At 40.7% G+C, this 25,586-nt stretch overlaps 2 protein-coding genes across 2 annotated transcripts in view; both read left to right on the plus strand.

Moving 5' to 3' along the window:
* atp6v1h (ATPase H+ transporting V1 subunit H) overlaps window positions 1-8,732 on the plus strand; it is a 28,450-nt gene extending 19,718 nt beyond the window's left edge. The window contains exons 12-14 of the mRNA XM_084057316.1: window positions 219-320; window positions 1,294-1,407; window positions 8,240-8,732. Of these exons, the coding sequence (XP_083913442.1) occupies window positions 219-320; window positions 1,294-1,407; window positions 8,240-8,309 (286 nt within the window). The 3' untranslated portion in view covers window positions 8,310-8,732. The remainder of the gene's footprint in view (window positions 1-218; window positions 321-1,293; window positions 1,408-8,239) is intronic.
* Window positions 8,733-20,348: 11,616 nt separating this feature from the next.
* On the plus strand, window positions 20,349-25,398 carry oprk1 (opioid receptor, kappa 1; the record flags this gene model as incomplete). Its single annotated transcript, XM_084057513.1, has 5 exons — window positions 20,349-20,448; window positions 21,085-21,368; window positions 22,962-23,100; window positions 23,228-23,441; window positions 24,854-25,398. The coding sequence occupies exons 2-5, from the start codon at window positions 21,109-21,111 to the stop codon at window positions 25,396-25,398; spliced, it is 1,158 nt and encodes a 385-aa protein (XP_083913639.1). The 5' UTR covers window positions 20,349-20,448; window positions 21,085-21,108.
* Window positions 25,399-25,586: the final 188 nt, after the last annotated feature.

Below are 25,586 nucleotides of genomic sequence, written 5' to 3' on the forward strand. Positions count from 1 at the left end.
ATAGAAGACATTTTGACAGACTTTTTTATTATTTTACATTTTTGTCAAATCTAACATTACATTGACATACCATTCCCAAAATATTATTACGTTATAATGCCTCATGCCAGTGGTTTAACAGTAAGGTAAGCATGTTTTCTCTAGCAGCATGTTGTTTACTTCAGACAAGGTTGTGATGGAATGCTGCTATTGCTATTTTGTCACCGTCCTTCACTCAGGATCTTAACCAGGCTGTTAGAGGTGTCCGATGATCCCCAGGTCATCGCGGTGGCAGCCCATGACGTGGGAGAGTACGTGCGACACTATCCACGTGGCAAACGGTAAATGTCTCTTTATTTTATTTTTTTATTTTTTTGGAAAGCACTCAAAAGCTGTGTGTCCCTGTACTACTCTGCACTACTCCGGTTGATAAGGGTAGCAGTTGGTTTGCTAGGAAAATTAGGAACATTTCCACATGGAAGAGCAGTTATCTGAAAAAACAAACAAAAAAACTCCAGATGAAAACTTTGGCTATTTCAGTCACCCACGTTGGAGTAACTTGAATCAACAACACTGGCGGGCACAGTAACTTGGCGAGCTTATGTCTGCCATACACAGTCCAGCTCACAAGAGAAAATATGGTGGCTCGATTTCTAAATGGATCATTTCCTAATACTGTGTCAGTGTCCTGTTGCCAACCATGCATGCAGCCCTCAACTCAAGCCGATTGTTGAGCATGATCCGACAGCACACTGTGTCAAGAGACGTCCATCTGCACCACCCTCGCTTAATTCTTCAACCTGCCCACTGGTTCAGTCTGATTGACGGAGTAATCATGTTTTTTCCCTCACAACAACAATCCCCACCACCAATCAGTCACAATCGATGGTTTCAGAGCACAGCACTCCCTGTCCCCGGTATGACAGACCACCAATTAGGAACAATTTACCGCATATGGACCAGCAGTAATGTACCAATTAGGGGTGCAACAGTTAATCAAGCTAATTGATTTAATAGTCGTTCTTTCCTTCATTGTAGATGACCAAAGGAATCAATAGAATAATCGCTAAGAATATAATCGATAGTTGTAGCCCTAGTGCCCTGATGTGATTTCACCGATACAACATGAGTGTTGATCCACCGCACACACATGACATGACTGTGTCATACTCACTAAAAAGATGTTATTTTATGGCAGTCCAGTCGTGGCACTTGCTGTTTGTTCTGCAAGCACAGAAACAGGATTGGAAATCGTTTTTTTCTGTGGGTAATAAACTACATTCACTCATATTTTCCTTGCCCCTTTTTTTATAGAGTGATTGAGCAGCTCGGCGGAAAGCAACTGGTGATGAACCACATGCACCATGAGGACCAGCTGGTCCGCTACAACGCCCTGCTGGCGGTGCAGAAACTCATGGTCCACAACTGGTATGTGCTCAGCTTGATTTGCTTTTTTGTTAACCCATTAAGACAGTTTTCTGAAAAACTTCTGTTTCTATATCAGTGGTGCTCAAACTTTTTCATGTCAAGGACCGCCAAAATGATACATATATTTCATCTCACAACATTTTGTTCCAGGGACTCCCAGAAGCAAAGATTTGAGTTAAAAATGTTTGCTTTAAAAATGTATATATATTAAAAAATGTGCATATATTTTTCAAAAATAGCAGATCTACAAGCTCACAGTGCAGCACGTAGTGAAGCGCTATCATGCCGTGTTCATGATTTGAGGCATTTTGTTCAAAACGGAGCACTCCTGCAAACTTTGTAAGCCATTCTTTGCCAATCAGGATGGAATATGAAAAATCTGAAAGACCCGTTTAAGACCCGTTTCGTAGAGATACTGTGTACCGATTTGCACGCAAAATCTGTAGGAGTACTGTAAAAAAAAATATTTTACAAAAAGCGGCCTCCTGGTGGCGCTATAAAAGGCCCATGTGAAAATGAGATTAGCTGTCCACGGACAGACGGACAGGGTGAAAAACATAGTCTCGGCCATGTGTTTCCGCCTGGCGGAGACAATAATAATAATGTGTTCACCAGTGCTGAGCATACAGTCTCACACTGTCATTGAAAAGTCTCTGTCTCCTTCATGTAGGTTGGGTAAATATTTATACCTGGTGTTTGGTAGAAACACAAGGTACAAAAAGAAATGGAATTGAATCATATGCACCCACTCCAAATAGATCTTAGTAATGTTTTTATCTGGCTATCTCAATAATAGTAATCAACTGATAGCACAGGATAAATATTTTCCTTCCTACAAAATCATTTTTATAGTAAATACTAGCAAAATTATAAAGTCTGGGTCCGGAGGGAACTTACTGATGGTCATTGCAAAGGCAGGGTTTGAATCTACCTATTTTTAAGGGCTGATTCTGGATCAGCAAGATGGAATTATTTTAGATTTATCGCGGAATGTGATTATTTGTATTATAAGTATCTGTGTCACTTCAGATTTTAGTTGGCTATTCAAAATAAAAATCTGAGCAAGCTCACAGCGCTTCACTCCTTGAAAGTGCGCAAACTACTGATTTAGAAGGCTTTTGTAGAATCGGCCTTTGGGTCTTAATGGGTTAATTGAAGTACAGAATAACTCTGCTTTTCTTTCTACTGTGGCGGTGCTCATGGCATTTTCTCTCAAGGCCAGGCCAACTAGTCCAATTCAACTCCCAACCCACCTATGTAATGTATGTCGTCTCGGCAGGCGTTTTGTCTTTTCTTTTCCATCCTCCCGCATCTCCTGGAAACGGACACACAATGATTCAACAGCAGAGAGAAAAAAAAGTGTTTGTTTTCCTGCCACTATCTAGAACACGCACGGCTTCCTGAGCAACTGTGTGGACGGATTGTTTGTGTTTCGATGTGCGGGCGTTGCATTGTTTCTCCCCCCTAAGTGGTTGTAATGCGCTGACTACCTGTGCATCAAAGTGTGGGGGAAATTGTTATTATTATTATTATTTATTTTGGTCAATTCATTGATTCATGATTTCTTTTAAAAAAGGACATTTTGCGTGAGTTTGCAGAGTGGAACCTGCCATTAGACAAAGCAGCCAGGGCATTTACAAAGACCATACAAATGCACATGTACTACACAATAGAGGATTAGGAGCACAGCGTGGGTCTTAACATTAATCCTTTAAGACTTGAGGCGATACTTTAAAAAAAAGTTTTTTGAAAAAAAATCACGATTTCTCAAAAATAGCAGATCTACAAGCTCATAGCGCGGCACTCGGTGCCGCGCTATGAGCTTGTATATCTGCTATTTTTGAATAGCCAAAGAAATCTAAAGTGACACAGATGCGTTCCAGGTCTCAATGGGTTAAAACCGGGAAAGCATCAGCGTCATTTTAGATTTCAGCGTTGGCCATTCAAAAATAGCAGATATACAAGCTCACTGCGCGTTACTTCGTGCCGCACTGCGAGCTTCTACATCTGCTATTTTTTAACATTTTTGAAAAATCCTGAAAGCGTTTGAAAAAATGTTGGCCTCAGGTCTTATTGGGTTAACTACACTCAACTGGAAACAGGTGCTCTTTGGAGAGGTTTATGATAGCAAACAGAGTCCAAGTTCCTCTGTAGAGAGCATATAAGCAGGTCCAAGGCACACTGTTAACCCATTAAGACAGAGAACGCATCTGTCATTTTAGATTTCTTTGGCCATTCAAAAATAGCAGATATACAAGCTCATAGCGATATGAGCTTTTAGATCTGTTGTTTTTGAAAATTCATGAAAAAACGTATGTTACTATAATATAAGTGGGCTCTCAAATGTTTTCATGTCAAGGACCCCCAAAATTCTATGTATTTGGCCGTGGACCCCCATCTCAAAATATTTTGTTCCAGGGACCCCCAGAAGCAAAGACTTGAGCTAAAAATGTTCGCTTTAAAAATATATATATTCAAAGATTTGCAAAAATTTTCACGATTTTTCTAAGAATAGCAGATCTACAAGCTCTGCGCTATGAGCTTATAGATCTGCTATTTTTGAATAGCCAAAGTATAAAATAATGGTTATTGCTCAAATCTAAAATGACACAGATTTATTCCCGTATTGAATGGGTTAAGTAGAGGAAAGCTACAGCTGGCAGCACGTTTCTGCTCGCAGAGCCTTCATCGGGGTCCACTGACTATGGCAGGTGATGCTCGTCATTATATCCACAAGTTTCCTAGGATATAAGACTGCGCAAATTATGGCCATCGCTTCAATTGTCACTCATTCAATTCATTTGAGTAATCTGTGTCGGTCAACAATAATGTGGGAACACATGTTGACATGTGAGCGCTGTGATTGGCCAGTAGTCACTTTGAGTGTCCGTTTTCCTACGCTAAAATGGCGGCCACGATACCAAATGCTCCAACGAACTGCAGAGGCCAATGAGGTATCTAGGTTTCTAATATCTATGCTGTTGACAGTTACTTTACATAAAAACATCTTACATTACATCATACATGAAAGAGACATTTGACTATTACACATTTAACAACTTAAGCCTTATATGCTTCATCGTATCATATACTGAAAATAGCAGATCGACAATTCTTATTTTTTTAATTGATTGATTTTTTTCGTCTATGAAATATCCAAAACAGGGACACCATGGTTAATGTGCTATATATTGACAACATTACAGCTGTAAAAGAAGAAGAAAAAACTTTAGCATTTAAAGTGCTACGTGCTAAAGTTTTTGTCATTCGGTTCAGCAGATTGATGGAGGCTGGAACAAACAATAGCTTCAAGTGGTTTGATTTGCATTCTGGCACACAGATTCTTCTTCCTAATGGCAGAAGGGTCGTATTCAGAGGGGATGAGGAGAGTTTGCAATGATTTTTGGAAATGGTAGATCTACAAGCTCACAACGTAGATCTGCTTTTTTCACTATTTTTGAAGATTTTTGAAATTCTTTGGAAAAGATTTTCGCCTTTTAATGACATGCACAAAATTGGGATGACAGGTTGCAAGTAAGTGCTTAACATAATGACAGTAGAGATTATATCACAGTAAAGTCCCAATGCTCACACCTCACAACTTCTTCTGTTTTCGGTTTTCACTGCTAGTTCTGAGAATTGTGGGGGGTAAAGAAAAGCGCTGAACATGTTCTGTACATGAAATGAAATGTCCCAAGGGGAGTTAAATGGGGAAGAAAGGAAAAATAATGAAAGGATTGAGATTGTGAAATCGCATAACAAAAGCAATAGCGTCACTCTCCCCATGCAATATGCTGTTACGTGAGCATGCCAGCACAAAACCCCTGCTCACGAATTTCATCTTGCAGACATAAAAAAAAATCCTGCAAACATCGCCTTCCCTTCCTTCAGTATACTGACAAATAGAGATGAGAGAATGCTTAGAGGACTCTAATACGATTGATTTTCTCTCAACATGACAGCTACCTTGCCACCTCGAGTTTGTCACCTCAGAAGGATTATTATGCAATGTCTCAAGTGTTTCCAGATATTTTTCAGAGTAGCTGCCCTCTGCGCACCTCGAACGCCTTTCTGAATACAAAACGCTGATTTAGATATTAAGTGTAATCAGATTGCCGCTCCAACTCTGAATGTAGGTTTCTGCTCAGCAGACCTAGTGACCACCATTACCTTCTCAGCAGCACGTGTTGACGCATCTCCAACATGTGTGGCGAACATAAACATGTTCACCTTGAGTTACCATGTCTGTATGGGTGAGGGAGAAAAACACCTCTACTTTCCTCCCTGTTTAAGGCTTCTGCTGTCATGACAACGACAGACAGAGCTCAACGTTTCAACAGCGTTGCCACCGTAAATGGACCATGTGTCGTCTGATTCACTTTTAAGCACCTGCTTTCTTGGAGCTTGAAGCTTTTGTGGGTGCAATTATTTGTTAAGGTCAAAGTATGTGCTTTGTTTCTCATATGCTGACTGCATACTCGCTTTGAAATGTCTGACAGAGATGTACAGTACAAGGTGACGTCTGGAGTGATAAGTAGAGGAGAGAGTATGGAGCGATAAGTGGAGGAGAGAGGAAAATCACAAGTTTCAATGACTTTGTTCAGCGTTTCTGTGGCCTTGTGACACGGAACTGGATGTGTTCGAAAAATGCCTGGGTCATTTATGTATGACTCATTCTGCCCCCTTTTGGTTTACTGAAATTGCTACTGAGTACTACAGTACGTGCAAAATAGCCATTATGCACATAATGGCACAATTACCATGCTGACAATGCACAATTTGTGCAATTCATACTGTACTATACATGGAATCGGATAACTACTATATCGATTGAGAAGGTACATATAGACACCCTCTATTATCTATCTACTGTATATCACACCAATCAACAGTCTTTTGATTGGTCTGATAGCAAAAGACTGGCATGATCTAAGGGTGGTGCTGGGTGATATATCGTGCACATTGATTCAATCATATTTTGTTGATGAATGAATTGAAGAATTGAGTATTCTTTCCCGGTTATTTGAAATCTCTCTACTTTTTACTGTTCCCTCACTGCTGTCACTACTGTGTGCCTTTAAGAGCGGCCCCTTGTGTGGGCTTCCTTGTTGTGGTTCTAGAACAGGGGTCAGCACCCTTAAATGTCAAGAGCCATTTTGGACCAAAAAAATGGCAACACAGATTTCTTAAGCAGATTAAACATTTTTAACAACAAATATTGAATAATCCTCCTATAATTTGAGAAACCTCTGTCTGTTTGATTGTAGTGCGTGGTGAGACCAAAACTGTTCTGCCCGGTTCTCCTCAGTGGCTGGAGCAATTGATCTGAATTTGCACACAGCCATTCACCATTACCATGTGCACGGAACAGCGAAGCCCGTTTTTCGATTTCACCAAATGTCAGCTGTTTATTAGCGTTTTTGTGTTCGCTGGCTCCCGGGTTGCCAGATCATGTGCGCATATCCCCCCACGGGTATGGACTAGTATTAAAAATGTGCACATTGTGCACAACACATTTCAGGTCACATCACCCAACACTATCTGAAAGACCACCGCTTATACGCTTATATAGCAACATCCGTTTTTCAGAACACTTTTTAGAATCGGCTTCAGGTCTTAATGGGATGATAATGAACGTAACTGATGATAAAGAATTGACCAACCCTCCTATACCTAGCTATACAGCTTGCCATGTGAGTAGATGGATTAAATATCTACACAGACACAGACACATGCATCTGCGTCAGACATGGACTTCATTCTCCCTGGCCGTGCCTCCAATTAGACAACCACATCTAGTCAGCTGCTGTTTGTTCGTTTCCTGCCAGCACTTATATTGAGGCTATTAGGAGACTGGCCAAAGGTTAGGAGGATTAGCGATTTCAAACACTTCAATATATCTTCGATATAAGCATTAGAATTTTAGACAGTGTTTTTCCCACCTCTCAGTGAAAGCCACATACTGATTGGAAGAAGTGTATGTTTGACACAACACAATGTGTCCTTAACTACATGAATCCTACAGTCCCTATTTTGGGCATGTCATAAATAATAGATAATTTATCTGGTTAAAGGAAGGTATCATTAAGATGTGCTGCAGGTTTCTCCTTGATACACCGGACTTCTCCCACCTGTTTATATTCAGGAGTACCTGACAGCAGAACAGACTTAAATGGCCTGACTGAATGTAGAGTGTAGTTCAATATATTATGTTGAGATTAAAAATTATATAACCGGACATCACATTCATAGCAGTTTTCAGGGGAAAATAAAAATAGACGTCTCTCAAAACCTCCTGAGCCTTTTGTTATCTTGTGCTTGTGAGTATTAGTCGTCTCTGGTATTAGCAAGGGGTTATGATCACAAATCTGAAAATGTTATTAGCAGAAGAGGAAAAAACCTAACATAGACAATGGATGTTTAAGAAAAATGACATTGGTTTCTATAATGACTTTAGCTGAGGTTTTTCTTTGGAAGGTTTGACACCTTCATAGAAATATTACACAATCCATTTATTTTTAAACCACTCAAGGCTGTACCTGTCAGTGTAGCAGTTCAGTAATGTCTCTCACCTTGTTGCACCTGTAATAAGTAACACTATGGGGGTTTGGGAAATGGTGCTCTAATAAGAGGTACAAAGGCAAAATGTACTGAGACATAATGAATGAAGAGCATATTCTAATGAGAGGTAAATGAGCATGCCCATTTTGCACACAAACTGGCCCATGCCATTGTCAAATGTTTCAGCCATTTGCGTTGGATGGAAAGGCAGAACATGTAAAGTGAACCACACATTTTTAGGTCCTCATCAATTTGATCATTTCCTTCACAGGGAATATCTGGGGAAACAACTGCAGTCTTCTGACCAGCAGCAACCTCAAGCCGTGGCAGCCAGAAGCTGAACTGTCCTTGTGCATGATGTGTCACTGTGTGAACGAGTGTGGTACTGTATGTGCATCTTTCAACAATGTTTTAATTATCAACTGTTTGTCCGTCAACACCCGGCTTTGTACTTGATGTTACTGGAGGCCTGATTTATACTTCTTGCGTGCGGGTGTCGCTCGGCCGACAACCGCAGATCCACATGCTTGTAAGCCTGTAAATCAGCTATTTTCGGTGCGTGACACCCACCCACACATAGCTATAAATCAAGCCTTACTTGAGTTCCCTCCTCGTGTTGTGTGGCGTACCCTCAGCACTATGTACTGTGCAGTGATTGGATTAGCACTTTATGTCTGTGATGTGTAAAGAAGATTTCAACGTTATTTAAGTCTTACCTGGAAAATGTAGTGAGTACACATTCCAATAAAGAATTTAGTCTGTGATACTTTGTTTATTCATTTTTAATTAATTCACTGTTCATACTATACTGTGTATATACTGTGTACTGTAGATGACATGGGTGGTGGTGAATAAGAAAAATGATTTAGTAGGATTCAAATAGATGACTCACTTTTTTCTTATCGGCTCATGTGTATCTGGATTCAATAAAATGAAGGCATACACATAAGCAAGCCTCAGGAGAATCATTTGAAATTGGATGAATTGGTTGGGTGGGCGGCGTATTTTGTAAGGATTTTATTCAGTGTGAATAGTTTACTAGTCATTAGTTGTGTGAAACGGGAGAAGCGGGGTAGTGTTAATGTTGAGCCATTTCAGTCATACAGGGAGGCATTTTCTTTCTTCCACCAAGGCCATAGTTGCTAAACATTTTGCAGGCTATTTTAAAAAACTGTTGAGTACTGTAGCAGTTAGGCACTAATTAATCAGTGAATCACAAGATTTAATCATCTCTGAAGAAAGTGCTTGTTTCTTGGAAGTGCTTTTCATTACAGATGACAGACTTTTCTCTTCTGGGCCATTTGCCATTGTCTAATGGTCTCATTCACGTATTGGGCAAGTAAAATGAATAAAATGCCATAGTGAGGGAGAGGTCCTAATCTGAGTCCATGGAGAAAGACAACAATTTTCCTTATCTGAAGCATGTATTCTTTCAGTGTTTCTTGCTAGACTCCAAAACAAAGTACATTTGTTAGGGATGGGCAGTGTTTAAAGGAGATTATTTTGGGAGAAGCATTTAAGAGTCCACCTTCCACTACTGATATAAGATCTGCCAATGACATCAGTGGACACTACAGTCTACATCATAATGTCATGTGCTGGAATCTTTATTTAATCCCTACATGACTTAATGCAATTAAGATTTATTGTCCTTCTGGGGAAATTTGCGCACAGAGCATGCCTGTATAAGTGCATTACATAAAACAATAACATTACACTGAGTGCATCGCTAAAGACCATTACATTAACATGGTAGACACTCCAGACAGTCTGCCTTGTTTGTTTTGAGTGCAGTTGTAGACTACTACATCCACACCCAGAAAATGTCTTTCTGTTTCCCTTTTATGCCCATATATGAAGATATTTGTATCTGTCTGTCCCATGTATGCCCGTATAATGTGGTGTCCAGGCAGTCTATGACGTCAGTACTATGATGTTGATGACATCAGAGTACTCCATATATGGGGATTTGGGGTTTAATCGATATTTGTGGGAGATCCGCTGATCCGACTGACTTCCCACTCTGCGTATCATGCCCTACCCTTGTGTACTCAGTGACACACATGCTAAGGTTGCTTGGTCCAGGCCAGTCTATGACATAACGGTTGGATTGGTGGTTCTGGATAATCGGATCTCAATATACGGTATGCCTCTATATGGGCATATCGGTTGGTGTTTCTTGACAACCGCCTATACGACCAACTTGACACAAGTACGAGGGTCCTGACAGTACGTTTTAACAGCGGGCGACTCTCGGGCGATGCCGGGCGACATCGTCCAAAAGATAAAGAAAATCCATCTTTCATCGCCCCCCCGCCCACTTCGCCCGATCGCCGGCTCTCATAGACTTTCTTTATCTTTTGGACGATGTCGCCCGCGATCGCCCGAGAGTCGCCCGCTGTTAAAACGCACCGTCAGAGTCCCTTCCTACTCAGAGTTTGAGGTTGGATGATTCTCAAGATGGGAGCTACGATTGTGGTAAAGTCTCTGCCCACCACCACGGAGATTGTGAGTTCGAATTCACCGTGGTGCATCCGGCTTTGTCGAGCGTCTACTCGAACACAACTTGCTCGTGTTCGGGGGAGGGAAGCCGGGGCTGGGAGGGTGATAATGGTCATTGAACATACTCCTTTTTGCTTTATTGTTAAATTAGTTGTAACTGTAATTGTATTCTTGCTCTGTAAAGCACTTTTGAGCTGCATTTCATGTTATGAAAGGTGCTATACAAATAAAGTTTATTATTATTATTACGGGCTGGGGCGGCATCTGTCAGTGGGGAGTGCTGGGCGGGAGGAGTAGGACGAAGGCTCTACGTCCTCCTGGTGGGGGCTCCTCACTGGCAGGTGAGTCGGTAGAATACAACAGCAGTGACAACACAGAAATGTGTGTGGTGAGGAATCAATTGGCATAACGACTAAATTGGGGAGAAAAAGGGGTAAAAAATAATTGGCTACTCTAAATTTTGGAGGGAAAAAGATGTGATCTACAGACGCACATACAGTACGCACGCATGCACACAGATTTTGCACATTTAGAGTTAAGTTATTATCTGAATGATCTGTCTGACCTTTTACCTCCCACCTTCAGTACCTTATCACAAAATACATCTAGTTATTTCATAATGTAATATCGATAAGCAAATATTGTCTGTAAATGTTGAGGTGCTTGTGATTTATGTCTATGGTCAGACTGACTGACTGGAGAGCCAGTCAGTCTGACCACGGCTTTGCTGATGAGTTATGAATCCTAATACTGAATAAATCCCCATGTTGAATTACAAGCTCTTGGTATGAAAACCAAATTCTCCCAAATTATGTTTGAAACAATCCTGATGAAATCTTTCCTCACAATTTGCCCCAAATTGCACACTAAGCTGCCGTCGGAAAAGGCCACTGCTGTCCTCCCTTGTCATGTTAGTTGGCAAATTGCTTAATACCTATTTTATGCTCCATCATACGACAGGATCGTGTGCCGAACGACAAATTGTAAATCGGGCTTTACTTTCATCTGAGTTGCCCGGAGTGTTGAGAATGAGATGTAGCACAGAATCAATATTTATGTGCCTGCCTTGCCTTGCTCAGCTGTCTGAGTGGTGTTTACAGTGGCTGGCTCTCCCCGGTCCACATGCATGCTCACCTGCAACAATTACTGTAAGTGAACTCTGGACTCTGAAACAGATGGTTTTGCTCTCCCCTCCCCATTTACATTCATTATGCTGTCCAAGTTCAGGCACAAGGCAGACAGTGCCATTTGCTGTGTGTCTATGAATATTAATAATAATAATAATACCCGTCATATCTCAAAGTGTTATACAATAAATACTGTACTTTACATCCACTGAGTGCTTCATATACTGTACAATGAACATAGAAACAGGGATAATCAATGTGAAATATTATAATTATATACTGTAATTAGAAAATAAGAAAATATTTGGATGAGAATATAATGCACACTGTAGAATAAGATAGAAAATACTACTACTGAATAACAACAACATTTAAATGTATTTTTTTCCCTTCTTCTTTCAGGTTAGGTTTTTCTTTTAAACGTTATTTACAGTATTTACAGTAGCTTCCTGGCTTCCCTGATATGTATTGTATTGGCAATGTGATTAATAACTTTGTGGCATAATTGACAATGGTTGCATCCCCGATTTCCTTTCGGCTGTGGCAGAAAACCTCCAATAAACCAGTAGCAGATGATCACAGTGTTCTTAAAGGCACGTATTTATCAAGGGAGATAAAAATGTAGTTTTTCTCCAAGCCCATTAGGGCTTTGTATAAAATCCATAGAAATGTTGCAGGAAGCCAGTGCAGAGCAGCTAGAACTGGACTAATGTTGCTTAACAGCCGAGCAATAGAGTTTTGAATGAGCTGAAGTCTCACAGTGGTTATTTTCGGGAGACCAGTACAAAATCCATTGAAGTAATCATGTCTGCTTGAAATAACACGTAAACGCATGCATCAGTTTTCCAGTATCTTTTTGATTTATAAATGGCTGTGCTTTAGCAAAAAAAACATTTTCATGTCAACGTTACTTGATTATTTTAAATTGGGATCTAAATGAAGTAATTCAATGACTGTATGTTGGAGATATGTATGCAATGCAATGCTTCTTTGAAAATGCAATAAAAAAAGGTAAAACATTTTAATTAAATAAAAAAAAACGTTTCATCACTATGTTAATGTTAACCTTGTTAACATGCATCTTCTGCATCTAGAATAACACCATAATTGTGACCTCAGATTGAATCCAAGGAGTTGAAGGAGCATCCATTTTTCTTTTCAAGCTGAAGCTTCTATTTGTCTGGATTACCCATCAATGATGTCATTGATACTGTAGGTGGGAGTATAGTTTATTTGCTAAGTGATTTTCTTTGGTTAAAATAAGTGTTAAATAGCTCTATATTCTGATAGTACTCATTGCTATAGAGTGTTTGTTCAGTAAAAGGAGTCTCCTTGTCTCTCCAGCTCTTTATAAAACAGAAAATGCATTTTCGTTTCAGTTTCAGTTTAATTTCCAATTTTATCCAATCAGGATAGAGAACTCAATCAGGATATAGATTAAACAATTGAAATTGGAAGTGATGACACTAAGAAATGAGCAGGCAAAATTGGAACTGGAACACTAAAAAAATGAAGCTTAAAAATGGGTACTTTCTCCTGATTTGCTGAGATTTTGACACCTACCGGAAAATGTATTTTCTGTTTATTAAAGAGCTGGAGAGACATGGAGACTCCTGTTACTGAACAAACACTCTATAGCAATGATTTCTATCAGAATATAGTGCTTTAACCTTTTAACAAAATACTTTTTGTTTAAACCAAAAAATATCACTTACCCTACCTTTAATAATGGAAGGTTGGATATCTGTAGCTAGTCAGTGCATGACCATCTAGGTTGGGTTTCTTTAGTAAGGGCTTTACAATAGATGTTTTGAAGGCATGTGGGAAGATGCCTGCTTTACGAGATTTACTGTTTTCATTATCTTCAGGACGTGACTTGAAACACTGTCGAACACCTGCATAAGAAATGCTGTAGGTACAGGGTCAATACATGGCGTAGATGAGTTACATTCATACAGTCAGCACGGTAAATCACTGAGCATGGGTAAAGTATTAGTACATACTTAGGAATCATTTACTGAGTAAAGTTTGTCCTCATCTTCATTATCATTGGGTCCTCTCTTCCCGGTAGGATTCTGAACTCTTTTAAAGGAGAAGTTCACCCAGTAAATGATTTATGTTGTATCAATTACACACCCCATGAAGCCTTGAATTCATGGAGAGTTTTTTTTTTGTTTTTGTCGCATTCCTAAGCCAATAATTTGATGACTGGCAAAGTCTCCAGTAGGAGACTCAATTGAATCTCATTATCTAAAATAATGATAAATATATGTTGATGGTTGTGTGAAGAGCCGTACAGTACATGAATTAACCTGATGATGATGTCGATATTCAATCTGAACACGTAGATATCACCTGTTTATGGCAGGTTTGCCTGTTGTCTCTCAGAGAGGGCATAATATAACCGACTAACTGCTGACCAAATCTCACTGATCTTGAGATTGTCCGTTCCCATAGTGACAATCAAAACGAGGCTGATGGTCTTGCCGATGGTCATGCGTGTAACACAGCTCAGCCACTCAAGGAGAATCGCAAATATCAAAGCGCAACCTTGCTTCTCATTCCTGAAATGACCTCCTTCCTGCAGCATGGACGCCTGTTATCACCTGAGTCAAGTGTGCAATATGGACACTGGAATTACCCACTGTCAAGAAGGTTTGATGACTCATCATGACCAATGTTGTAAAGTAACTAAGTACATTTACTCAAGTGCTGTACTTTTACTCAAGTGCTGTACTGCTGTACTGTATTGAGTATTTCCAATTGTTTATATTTTTACTTCCATTCCACTACATCTCAGAGGCAAATATTACTCCACTACAATTATTTGAAAACTTTAGTTACTAGTTACTTTGCAACTTTGCAGATGTAATCTATAAATGATTACATTAAAAAACATACATTAACTTAACCACTTTAGCCCTATTTTATACCTAGGCTATTTGAAAATAGCCGATCTACAAGCTCACAATGTGTCGCATCGCAACGCGTTGTGAGCTTGTAGATCGGCTATTTTCAAACATTTTAGTACTTTTACTTTACAGTACATTTTGATACCAATACTTTTGTACTTTTACTTAAGTAAATTCTGAATTCCGGACTTTTGCTTGTAACAAAGTACTTCTACATTGCAGTATTGATACTTTTCCACCACATGACCAAGTGATATGGGACAGCACAGCAGTGTTGTTGTTGTTGTTGTTGTTGTTTTTATTGCTCAAGGGACCATGGGCCTTATAATCACACTAGCAGCCAAGCATGGTTGAAGATTCAGGCTTTTACCTGGTGTGATTTTCTGCATGGTTGCTGTTCACAGAGCCTGTAGTCCTATTTGATCATATTAGAACATGTCTTAACTGTGTCGCTGTCGGAATGATGTCTCAAGTAGTCGATCAAGTGAGTCTATACAGTGCATTGTTAAAAGACAAAACAAAAACAACCATGGCAATTCCAATATACGGTAGTAGCATGTAGTACAGTGGTTTTCAAAGTAGGGGCTGGGGACTGCCAGTGGTCCTTTGGGAGGTTCCATGGGGTCCACAGGCAAACGAGGTGTAATTTAATTTCACTATAATTCAGTTCACTTGAGATTATTATCATACAAAAATGTATGATTGATTGATTGATTGATTGAATACTTTATTGACAGTTAGCAAAAAAGCACGGAAAGTTCAGTTCTATATACTAAAGGACAGTAAACCCAAGAAAGCACTATGGCTTGTTTCCATTGGGGTCCCGTCCTGTCTATTCAATTCATCGAACAATGACAGCACAAGTGGCTATTCTAACAATATGTTTCAATATTAACTTCTATAATAATCTATTTACGTACAATTAAGATAATTACATTTAAATCAAAACATATTTTAATAGTTGGGACCCTATGACAGAATCCTCCTAAATGGGGCTCTGTGGCTGAATGAAATACAATTTGAGGGACAGTGTTATGAATACGTTTGAAAACTCCCGATGTAGTCTATATGACATTGTTACTTAGTCACTGCCTTGGGAGCCAGTTCTGAGATGCTCTAAAAACATTGCACAGACTAGATAAAAATACAAGGGCCTTGTACAAAAAAACCCTGAAAAAATAGATAATGGTATATCTATTTTGTTGTTGTTATGCCAATTGATTCCTCCCTTCCCACATTTGTGTGTTGTCACTGCTGTTGTATCCTACTGACGTCTGCCAGTGAGGAGTCCCCACTGGGAGGACGTAGAGCCTTACATTACATTACAGTCATTTAGCAGACGCTTTTATCCAAAGCGACTTACAATAAGTGTATTCAACATAGGTAGGGAACGAAAACTACTAATCACCAGAAGTTTTAAGTACATTTCCTGCAAAAACAAGCAACCAAGAGTATACCTAGCGCTAAGGTAAAAGTGCAATATATCAGCTACCTACTTTCTTAAACAGCCTTCATCCTACTCCTCCCGCTCAACATTCCCTGCTGACAGGTGCTGCCCCAGCCTGTAGGAATATGTGTGTCTAGCTTCCCTCCCCCGAATTGTGTTCGTATAGACGCTTGAAGCCGGGTGCACCACGATGAATTTGAACCCACAACCTCTGCGTTGGTGGGCAGGCATTTTACCACTGCGCCACCCGAGTGCGCCCATTTTATTACATTTTTAAAGTAAGATGAGGGGTATTACTGTCTGTCGTCAGAGACTTTTCACTTTTACTTCCTCATTTAATGTAAGTTCAGGTCAAATCAATCAAAGGACTTCAAGGAGGATGACATGCATTATGTTTAATTACATCTGTCATGAGCATGACTCATGGTATTCAGGCTCACACAATAGCAAGTGGATCTTCACTGACATAATCACAGCTATATTCACATTGATGAGCTTCTGTCACTTCAAATTCTATACGCCTCAAATTGAAGTAGTGGAGGAATGCTGACAGTCTGAAAAAAATATCATAAATGACCACCTTGGTAAATCTTTACTTAAGTTTGCTGGTTACGCCATTTTGTGAATCATGAGGCATAGTCATAAAGAGAGTTAAGGACAGCAGTGCTTGAAACTGATTACTCAGCTCATCCCAAACTTAAGCCTGATTTAAAGGACAAACAGTTTGGCTTCTTGCCATTAGCAGAGTTTCCATGTCTTCATAACAGTTTCTGTACAAAATGCATGTACTGTATGCAGTGTATACTTTAGCAGATTCCAGATTACATTTTAAAATGTACTTTAAATAGACATTAATATTTCTAGGTATAAGTAAGTATATAAGAGTATATATACAAAGAGCTCCTTTGTTATAAAACTTTTATTATTATTATTATTCTAAGAGTTGGCCAGTTTTATAAGAAATGAGCAAGCACAACATCCAATATACAAAATGACAGACACACGGTAAAACACTTTGCAGGCAGGACATAATCAGAGCGACAAAATTCTAGAAACTTGAAGGTTAGGAGACAAAACAGGTACCCACTGCAACATATGCTTTGGGTACCAAGACTCTTACGAACTGGCAAAGGAACAAGGAGTATACACATGACATGCCGTATAAACACAGGGCTTACAGGTGAGCATGGTGGATAATTAACACAGTATAGGATGAGGGAATAAGCTGAGGTGGAAAGGGATGTTGGAATATAGCCACATTAACAGAGACACAGACTAAAGGTCTGATGCTTTGACATTTGCAGTTGATTCTGTGGGGATGCCACTGCTTCTTGGTGTCATCTGAGAACATTTTCTCCCACCTGAAGATGTTCTCACGCCTAGTTTACGTAACTAGGCCCTACTTACGAAACTGCACATGTTCGGAATATTAAGTTGCTATGGAAACTTCATACTTCATAGCAACTTGGCCAACAGTGGCTTTTGCTACCTCAGCCTCAGTTCCCTTCTCAAGGGCACTGTGATGCCAAACTTCCAGTGGTGGAAGAAGAACTCAGATATTTTAGCAAGTAGCAATACCACAATATAAAAATACTCTGTTACAAGTAAAAGGCCTGTGTTCAAAATGTTACATGAGTAAAAGTAGGCCTGCAGGGAGGGTTTAATCCATCAAGGCAGATGGAGATGTTTGTGCCCAGCAGCAACGACGACGCAACGCACAGAAGTAGACCACACCCTACTTCTGGTCAGACGAGGGAGGAGCCAGGCCCAGAGGCAACCCACAGTGCCTACAGCCTCCTAGTGTCGCCAACAGCTACAACATCTCAATTGACCTGGCCTGGCATTGGCCAGACTGATGGCGTGGATTCAGGCTGTTGCAGGCTGTAAATACCTCAAAATTGTACCTAAGTACAGTACTTGAGTAAATGTACTTAGTTACTTTACACCATTGCAAACATCCTGCTCTTCTCTCTTCCTTTCAATCTCTTCTCCTCACCATCATTCTACACATTGTGCCATGAAAACAATTAAGTTCACACAGATTCACTGAAGATTGATCCCAGACTTTTGTCAGAAGAAAATGTATTCTCATTGATTGGTCTGCATTTTGTACTGTTTTCCTGTCTTTCCAAACTATTTGTGAACGTGGATTCAATTAGATATAGGCCTACTTGTTCAGAATTTAAAAAGTTATATTTTGTCTGGGTCTAGCAAGTGGACCTGTAGTCTCTACGTTTGACTAGGCTACTATGCTTACAAGTGTAGCCTAATCTTTCTGTTCATGTTTAGGATTCTTTTGGGATGAACAATGTACAGTTATCTTTGTTGCATCAAACTTTTTTTCTTTTACTGTGTGAACAGCTAAGAAAAACAAAACAAAAATGCTGTCGGTCGATGCATATCCTGTATCATACATACCAGTGGCTTGGAAGTTGCACCAAATAAGGAGCAGTGGTTGCCTGGTTCCATACCATAGACCCCGCCCACTCTCTGAGTGGACTGCCTCTTGGTCTGGTGTTGTAATTGTGAACCTAGGATTTCTCCGGTACAAAATGTACCGGAGAAATGAGAGTCGGAGGTGGGGGTGGGGATCCCTTAGGATTGGTTTAGGGAAATACTTGTCCCCTCCCCCTTGTAATCGCCTACACTGGAGCCAATGTCAGACTGAAGCTCCACACAGCTTCAGTCTGATAATCAGGCTAGAGCAGTGGTGGAAAGTAACTAAGTACATTTACTCAAGTACTGTACTTAAGTCATTTTGAGGTACTTTTACTTTACTGGAGGTTTTAATTATTATTACAAAACATGCATTAACTACTTCAGCCCTATTTAAACTTAGAACCAGATCATCATAGTAGTATAAGTGTAACAACAACCATTCTCCCACCTCCATAATTGTGGCCAGCAGATCACAACCATGTTGCACCATAGGAAACAGAAAAGAAAGAAAACAAAAACACATCAGCTCATCGTTGCAAGGGTTGGTTCAAGGTTCGAGGTTGTACTTTATTGTTACATCTTGTGTACAGATACATAAGAGTAAAATGTATTAAGAGTTTCCCAGATGGAGATGGGCCTGTCAACTGTCCCCTGCAACTGAACAACAGCTACCTCCTCCTGCTTCCATTATTGATGGCGCGAATGGAAGTAGGTATAAATTAGAATTTGTACCTATTGTTTTCAGTTGCAGGGGCCTCTAACCGTTGGCCAGAAGGCAAGAATTCATATTCGGATTTAGGGGATGAGAGCTGTCCGCTCTAATAGATGACGCTTTCTTAAGCACCTGCTGGTCATATATATGACTCAGACAGCTGAATTGTATCCCCACAATCTTGCTAGCCCCCCTCACAACCCCGTTAAGGGCATTTGTCTGTCTACGCCAAGGTTTCCATACCAACAAATGACAGCAAAGGACATAACAGACTCTGAAAGCTCTGTAGAACAAAATCATCAATAACCTATCCACCTGAAATTTGGCTATAGCTTCCTTTAAAAAAAAAAGAGAAACGTTAAGTGTGACTCCTACACAACACTTAGCAAGAAACTAAACAAGATTAGTAGAACTCAAACAATACCTGCCCAAGAGGGGTCTCTAAGCAACACGTTTCAGTGTATGGGGGAGGAAAAGCTAAATATCGACATCTGCTTAATTGAGCTCAAAAGTTGAAATGTGTCACAATACAAAAAACACATAAGGTAGTTGAAGGACTCACTTTTGTAAACAGCATGTAGGTGTATACAGTGTGTGTGTGTGTGTGTGTGTGTGTGTGTGTGTGTGTGTGTGTGTGTGTGTGTGTGTGTGTGTGTGTGTGTGTGTGTGTGTGTGTGTGTGTGTGTGTGTGTGTGTGTGTGTGTGTGTGTGTGTGCGCGCGCGCGCGCGCGTGTGCGTGTGTGTGTGTATATATATATATATATATATATAAAATGTGTTAAAAAAAAACTTAAGTTGCTAGTTACTTTTGTTTTGTTTTATTATTACAAAACATTCATTAACCACTTCAGCCTGCAATGCATTGTGAGTTTGCAGATCTGCTATTTTCAAAAGATTTTCATAATTTTGAAAACTTGTGAAACTGGACCTTTTGCATTATTAAGTACATTTTGATACCAATACTTTTGTACTTTTACTCAAGTACATTTTGAATTCCGTTTTTTTTTCTTGTAACAGAGTACTTCTACATTGCAGTATTGATACTTTTACTTAAGTAAAAAAAATGTGAGTAGGCTACTTTTTCCACCACTGATCATAACTCTAGAATGAACCCAGCCTCTGATGTCACTGATTGAGCAGCACTTGCTTGGAGCAGCAGCGCTGGCTCAGGCAGTGGATTCTCCTCTTCTTCACAGGTACACACACATTTTGAGTTAAGCCTTCCAGTTAAGCATATACCTTTTTTATTTTACTACTGGTGTATATCTCGCACGCCTGACGGACATCTTATCTTACCTATACCAACTTTTTTGGAGCAGGGCAAAATAAACAAACAAATAGGTAAGACATTGCCACCACACGTCTGTCTGTCTGTCTGTCTGTCTGTCTGTCTGTCTGTCTGCATGCATGCCCTCGAACCCAGTGTTTAATATGCACAATTATCTGTGAAGATATAGAATCATATTACAATTCTTATGTCCCCCTAACTGTCGTCAGAAATGTATGTCTTGATGATAGATTGCCAGACTAGTGTGGTTTTATACCAGTGTTAATTTCGTCAACTAAAACTATGACAAATATGTTCGTCGACTACCTTTTTTCACTGACGAAAACTAAATGAAAACCAAGCTATATGATAAGTCATTTTATGTTTGGTTGTGCTCGGGTGTTGCGCTCTGAAAATAGCCGATCTACAAGCTCACAATGCTTGTGAGCTTGTAGATCGGCTATTTTCAGCATGCAACTATAAGTGTAAAATCAGTCATTATGACGCCATCAAGGCCTGCCAAAATGCATTTGTTTCGACAAAATCAACGTAGTCGACTGAAATCTTGATTTCTAAGACGAGACTAAAACAAAAACTTTTCAGATGACTAAAATATGACTACAACTAAATGACAATGTATTCAAAAGACTATGACTAAACTAAATCAAAATGTTGGTGTAAAAATTAACACTGGTCTCAACGTTCCAAAGCCTCCTGTCCAGTGTTTCAGCACCATGGACAGCGGCATCGTGCATATCTTCAAAGAGGACAGATGTCCCCCGGCGGGGGGTCACCTGGAGGAGCTCTGCACCCCAAACTTTACTCTTCTTCAGCCCGGCTTCTCAGACGTCTTCAGGGACACTCTGTCTAATGGCACCTGGGACGTCGAGATGGAGACCATGTCACCCCTCTGTCCCATCATAGCCGCCGTGTATTCCATTGTGTTTGTAGTGGGCTTGGTGGGGAACTGCTTAGTGATGTATGTCATCGTTAGGTGAGTTCATTTTGACTGACTTCCATTTAGGCCAGTTGGTTTTCAACCCTTTTCATATCGAGGTCCATTATTTATTCGGCATTTGAGCCATGGACTACCATTTGACGAGATTTGTCCTCTCAGACCCATAGACTTAGAACATTTTGTTATCGTTGGATACGATTGTGTCCACAATTCCATGCTGTAGGCTATTGATGTTGGTACCATTAGGAGAGATAACAGGCAAACGTTGATCAAAATAACAATTCTTTAATTAAGTAATGCAGATGTTTAACAACAATTTAACTCTTGAGAGTGTAAAATGAAACCAAATGGACCCATACGGGTTGGGGTTGGTTACTAACTCTCCATCTTTTAGCTGGGGACCACCTGGAAACCCCCTCAAGGACTAATTGGGGTCCCCGGACCACTGGTTGAGAACCTCTGCCTAGGCTGCTGCTAATAACAATCTAGTTCCAGGCGCATTTTCAGGTCCCTTCAAATTCACATGATAGTTTGAGAAACCATGCTGTAGGCTACTCACTGGCCATTTCTTTCTTGATTAAAAAAAATAAGGCAAGGACATTATAGTGTTGGATTATGTGGAACTTAATTATAGAGAATAATAAGGCCGCCTAAATGAATAGACAGGCTATAATATAATGTTACTGGTGTTTTCTCAGCTTATCTGTGTATGTCCCTGTGCGCCCCCAGGTGGTATTCAGATAGAATATCATTATAATTCAATATGATGGGGGAAAAAACGTTCATAGCATTTATAGATTGTGTGTGTGTGTGTGTGTGTGTGTGTGTGTGTGTGTGTGTGTGTGTGTGTGTGTGTGTGTGTGTGTGTGTGTGTGTGTGTGTGTGTGTGTGTGTGTGTGTGTGTTCGTGCGCGTGTGTTCGTGCGTGCGTGCGTGTGTGTGTTTGTTTGTCCGTGCAGGATTCTAGAAAGAGATGATATACTAATGAAAGAATATAGAGACGTTTTTACTAAAGTAGGAAACCATTCATCATTTATTTCAGATGGTTATTTTGGCATTAAATCAGTAAAGTATTGGCATGTTAATTTGTTGATAGTTATAGCTAATCCACATCCAAGGAGAATAATGTTCCTCTTGTGAAACACCACATCAAAAATTAGAATAAGCAGAGTGCAATAAAGGGTGAATTATATTTTATCTTCTTTTTAGACACAAACTGTGCTGCCTTTAACAAAAGGGCTTCGAGAATGACCTAACCGGACAAAATCCAGTTTTCTGAAAAACTCATGTTGCTATATCAGTGGTGCTCAAACCCCCCCCCCCCCCCCAGAAGCAAAGATTTGAGTTGAAAATGTTCCTCCGTGCTTTAAAAACTATATATGTTCAAAGATTTGCACACATTTTCACGATTTCTCAAAAATAGCAGATCTACAAGCTCATAGAGTGGCACGAAGCGACGCGCCGTGAGCTTGGATATCTGCTATTTTTTAATAGCCAACGTATATAAATAATGGTGAAAGTGGTTAAAATCTAAAATGACACAGATGCTTTCCCGGTTTTAATGGGTTAAATTAACGCTCAAGGATTTTGCAGTGCATTGTAATGATGTTCCTCTGTTTCCAATTGATAGATACACCAAGATGAAAACAGCCACCAACATCTACATCTTCAACCTGGCAGTGGCGGACGCCCTGGTCACCACCACCATACCCTTCCAGACCACCGACTACCTCCTCCATTCCTGGCCCTTCGGCGAGGTGGTGTGCAAGGTCTTCATCTCCCTCTTTCAATATATCTCTATTGATTTTTGACAAAATTACGTGCACATTGCAAAGACAGATTGGGTTTAGGTGTATCTTTATCTCAACAACTTTCACTATCTCCCTTTGTTCAAAGGTCTTCATCTCCATAGACTACTACAACATGTTCACCAGCATCTTCACGCTGACCATGATGAGCGTGGACCGCTACGTGGCCGTGTGCCACCCGGTCAAGGCCCTGGACTTCCGCACACCCCTCAAAGCCAAGATCATCAACGTGCTCATATGGGTGCTGTCGTCCGCTGTGGGAATACCTGCCATGGTCCTCGGCAGCACCCAGACTAACAATGGTATGTTGGCTTCATACCGTCTATATACTGTATTCTTATTTTATGATTTTTATTTAACCTTTATTTAACCAGTAAAAAAAACGCATCAAGACTAAAGTATCTTTTACAAGAGTGAACTGGCCAAGAGGCTGCGATATTACACAGCTTTGCCAGAATGACAAATATAGGACAATACAAATGACAACCATATAACATCAGTAAAACGTACCGCGACTATACCTAGAGTGCTCAAGGAGGAAATAGAAGGAAAAGAATGTAAAGGAACATATCAAGAAAGAAACCAAAATAACCAATATAAAGAATATGCTACACATAAAAGAAGGAACAGTTCTGTTTCTGGTATAAGTACGTCGTCCATGGTAATCCTTTTAAAACCTCTTAGAATAATCAATGAAGCCAATTTAAGTCCGGGCTGCATATCGTTCCACAACCAAGGCCCAAAATAACAAAGACTTCTTTTACCTGCCTCTGGTTTTGATGAAGGCACGACATAACGTAGCCAAACATTGGATCTGAGGTTAAGACTAAGAGTGTTCTTAACTAAGATAAATTTGGAGCAAATGTCAGATGGGAGGTTACCGAGAATAACTTTACATGTACAGTATATTTGAAAACATGAGATGTTAAAGACCATCTGTATATACACACACAGACACACATTGTTGGGCCGTAGCTGAGTGGGTAGAGAGGCCGCCTGGTAATCAGAAGGTCACCGGTTCACCTCATGACCCACCACCCATGTCTAGTGTCCCTGAGCAAGACACATAACCCCTAACAGCTGTGCCCCAAGCACAAATCATGACCATCTGAACAGCCATCAGCTGTGTGAAGCTGAAACTTAATTTCCCCTGCGGAATTAACAAAGGTGTCCCTTACACTGGTGAGTATTCATGCCATCTGGAAATCGAAAGGTCGCCCGGTCGTTTAGAATCTGGAATGGTCATCCATGTCGGCCATTTTGATTAGAGGAGATAAGGCGGGACATTAATCAGCAGTAAATGGGTCATAGTGGACGACTGCAAACTCATGTACTGAATACATCCTTAATTGCCTTGAATTGGCTCAATTGCCTACGGGCAGCATCCGCCTGTGCATATGACGAGCACATACCGGAAATAGAATCTTTATGAGGGCCATTGCATTATCGCTACTTGGCTAGATTAAAGTTGTGACATGCATAATAGATCTCCCAGAGGGAGAGAATAGCCTGAAAGCTTTTTTTCTTTAATTGCTAGAGCAAATTATCCAAGTTCACTGCCACTGCGGTTAGATCAGATTCTGTTGTTCGCCCTCCATCTTATATTCTGCTATCACATTGTGTGGATTCTGTGGATTTTTCCAGAAATCGAAAGAACAGTGTGTAGTGCTATTGATCTGTTTTTATTTGTTGTCGTGGCTCCCCTCCTCATCAGGAACCACGGAGTGTGCCCTGCAGTTCCCAGAACCATACTATGTGTACTGGGACACGCTGCTGAAAATCTGTGTCTTCATCTTCGGGTTCGTTGCGCCACTGCTCATCATCTCTGTCTGCTACACTCTCATGGTGCTGAGGCTGAAGAGCGTGCGCCTGCTGTCGGGCTCGCGCGAGAAGGACCGCAACCTCCGTCGGATCACCCGCCTGGTGCTGGTGGTGGTGGCCGTGTTCGTGGTGTGCTGGACGCCCATCCACATCTTCATCCTCGTCAAGGCGCTGTCGCCCGACGTGCCCGAGACCACCGATGTCATGGCCGCCTACTTTTTCTGTGTGGCGCTGGGTTACACCAACAGCAGCCTCAACCCCATCCTCTATGCCTTCCTCGATAAGAACTTCAAGCGGTGCTTCAGTGACTTCTGCTGCCCAGGGGTCCGGGGCCACGGCGACAGCCAAGCAGGGGTGAGCCGAGTGAGAAGCACACTTAGGGACCACACCTGCCCCGCGGAGGCCCGCGGAGAGGGGAGGCAGGCCAGACCAGTATGACTAGCAGTGGAAATGTCCTCTGTCCGCTACCAGGGCGGGGAGGACTCCAACGACCTGGGTTTGACTCAAATCACCACTGAAATCTGAGAGAGATCCTACAGTGAGATGGCTGGGTAATGTTTCTTTTCTGAAAGCACTTAGGATAGAGGTAAACCGTTAGTTTTTATTTTTATTTTGGAAGTCAGTGG

Source organism: Gymnoscopelus microlampas (assembly GCF_963454915.1).
Source record: "Gymnoscopelus microlampas genome assembly, chromosome: 5".
Taxonomy (NCBI): Eukaryota; Metazoa; Chordata; class Actinopteri; order Myctophiformes; family Myctophidae; genus Gymnoscopelus; species Gymnoscopelus microlampas.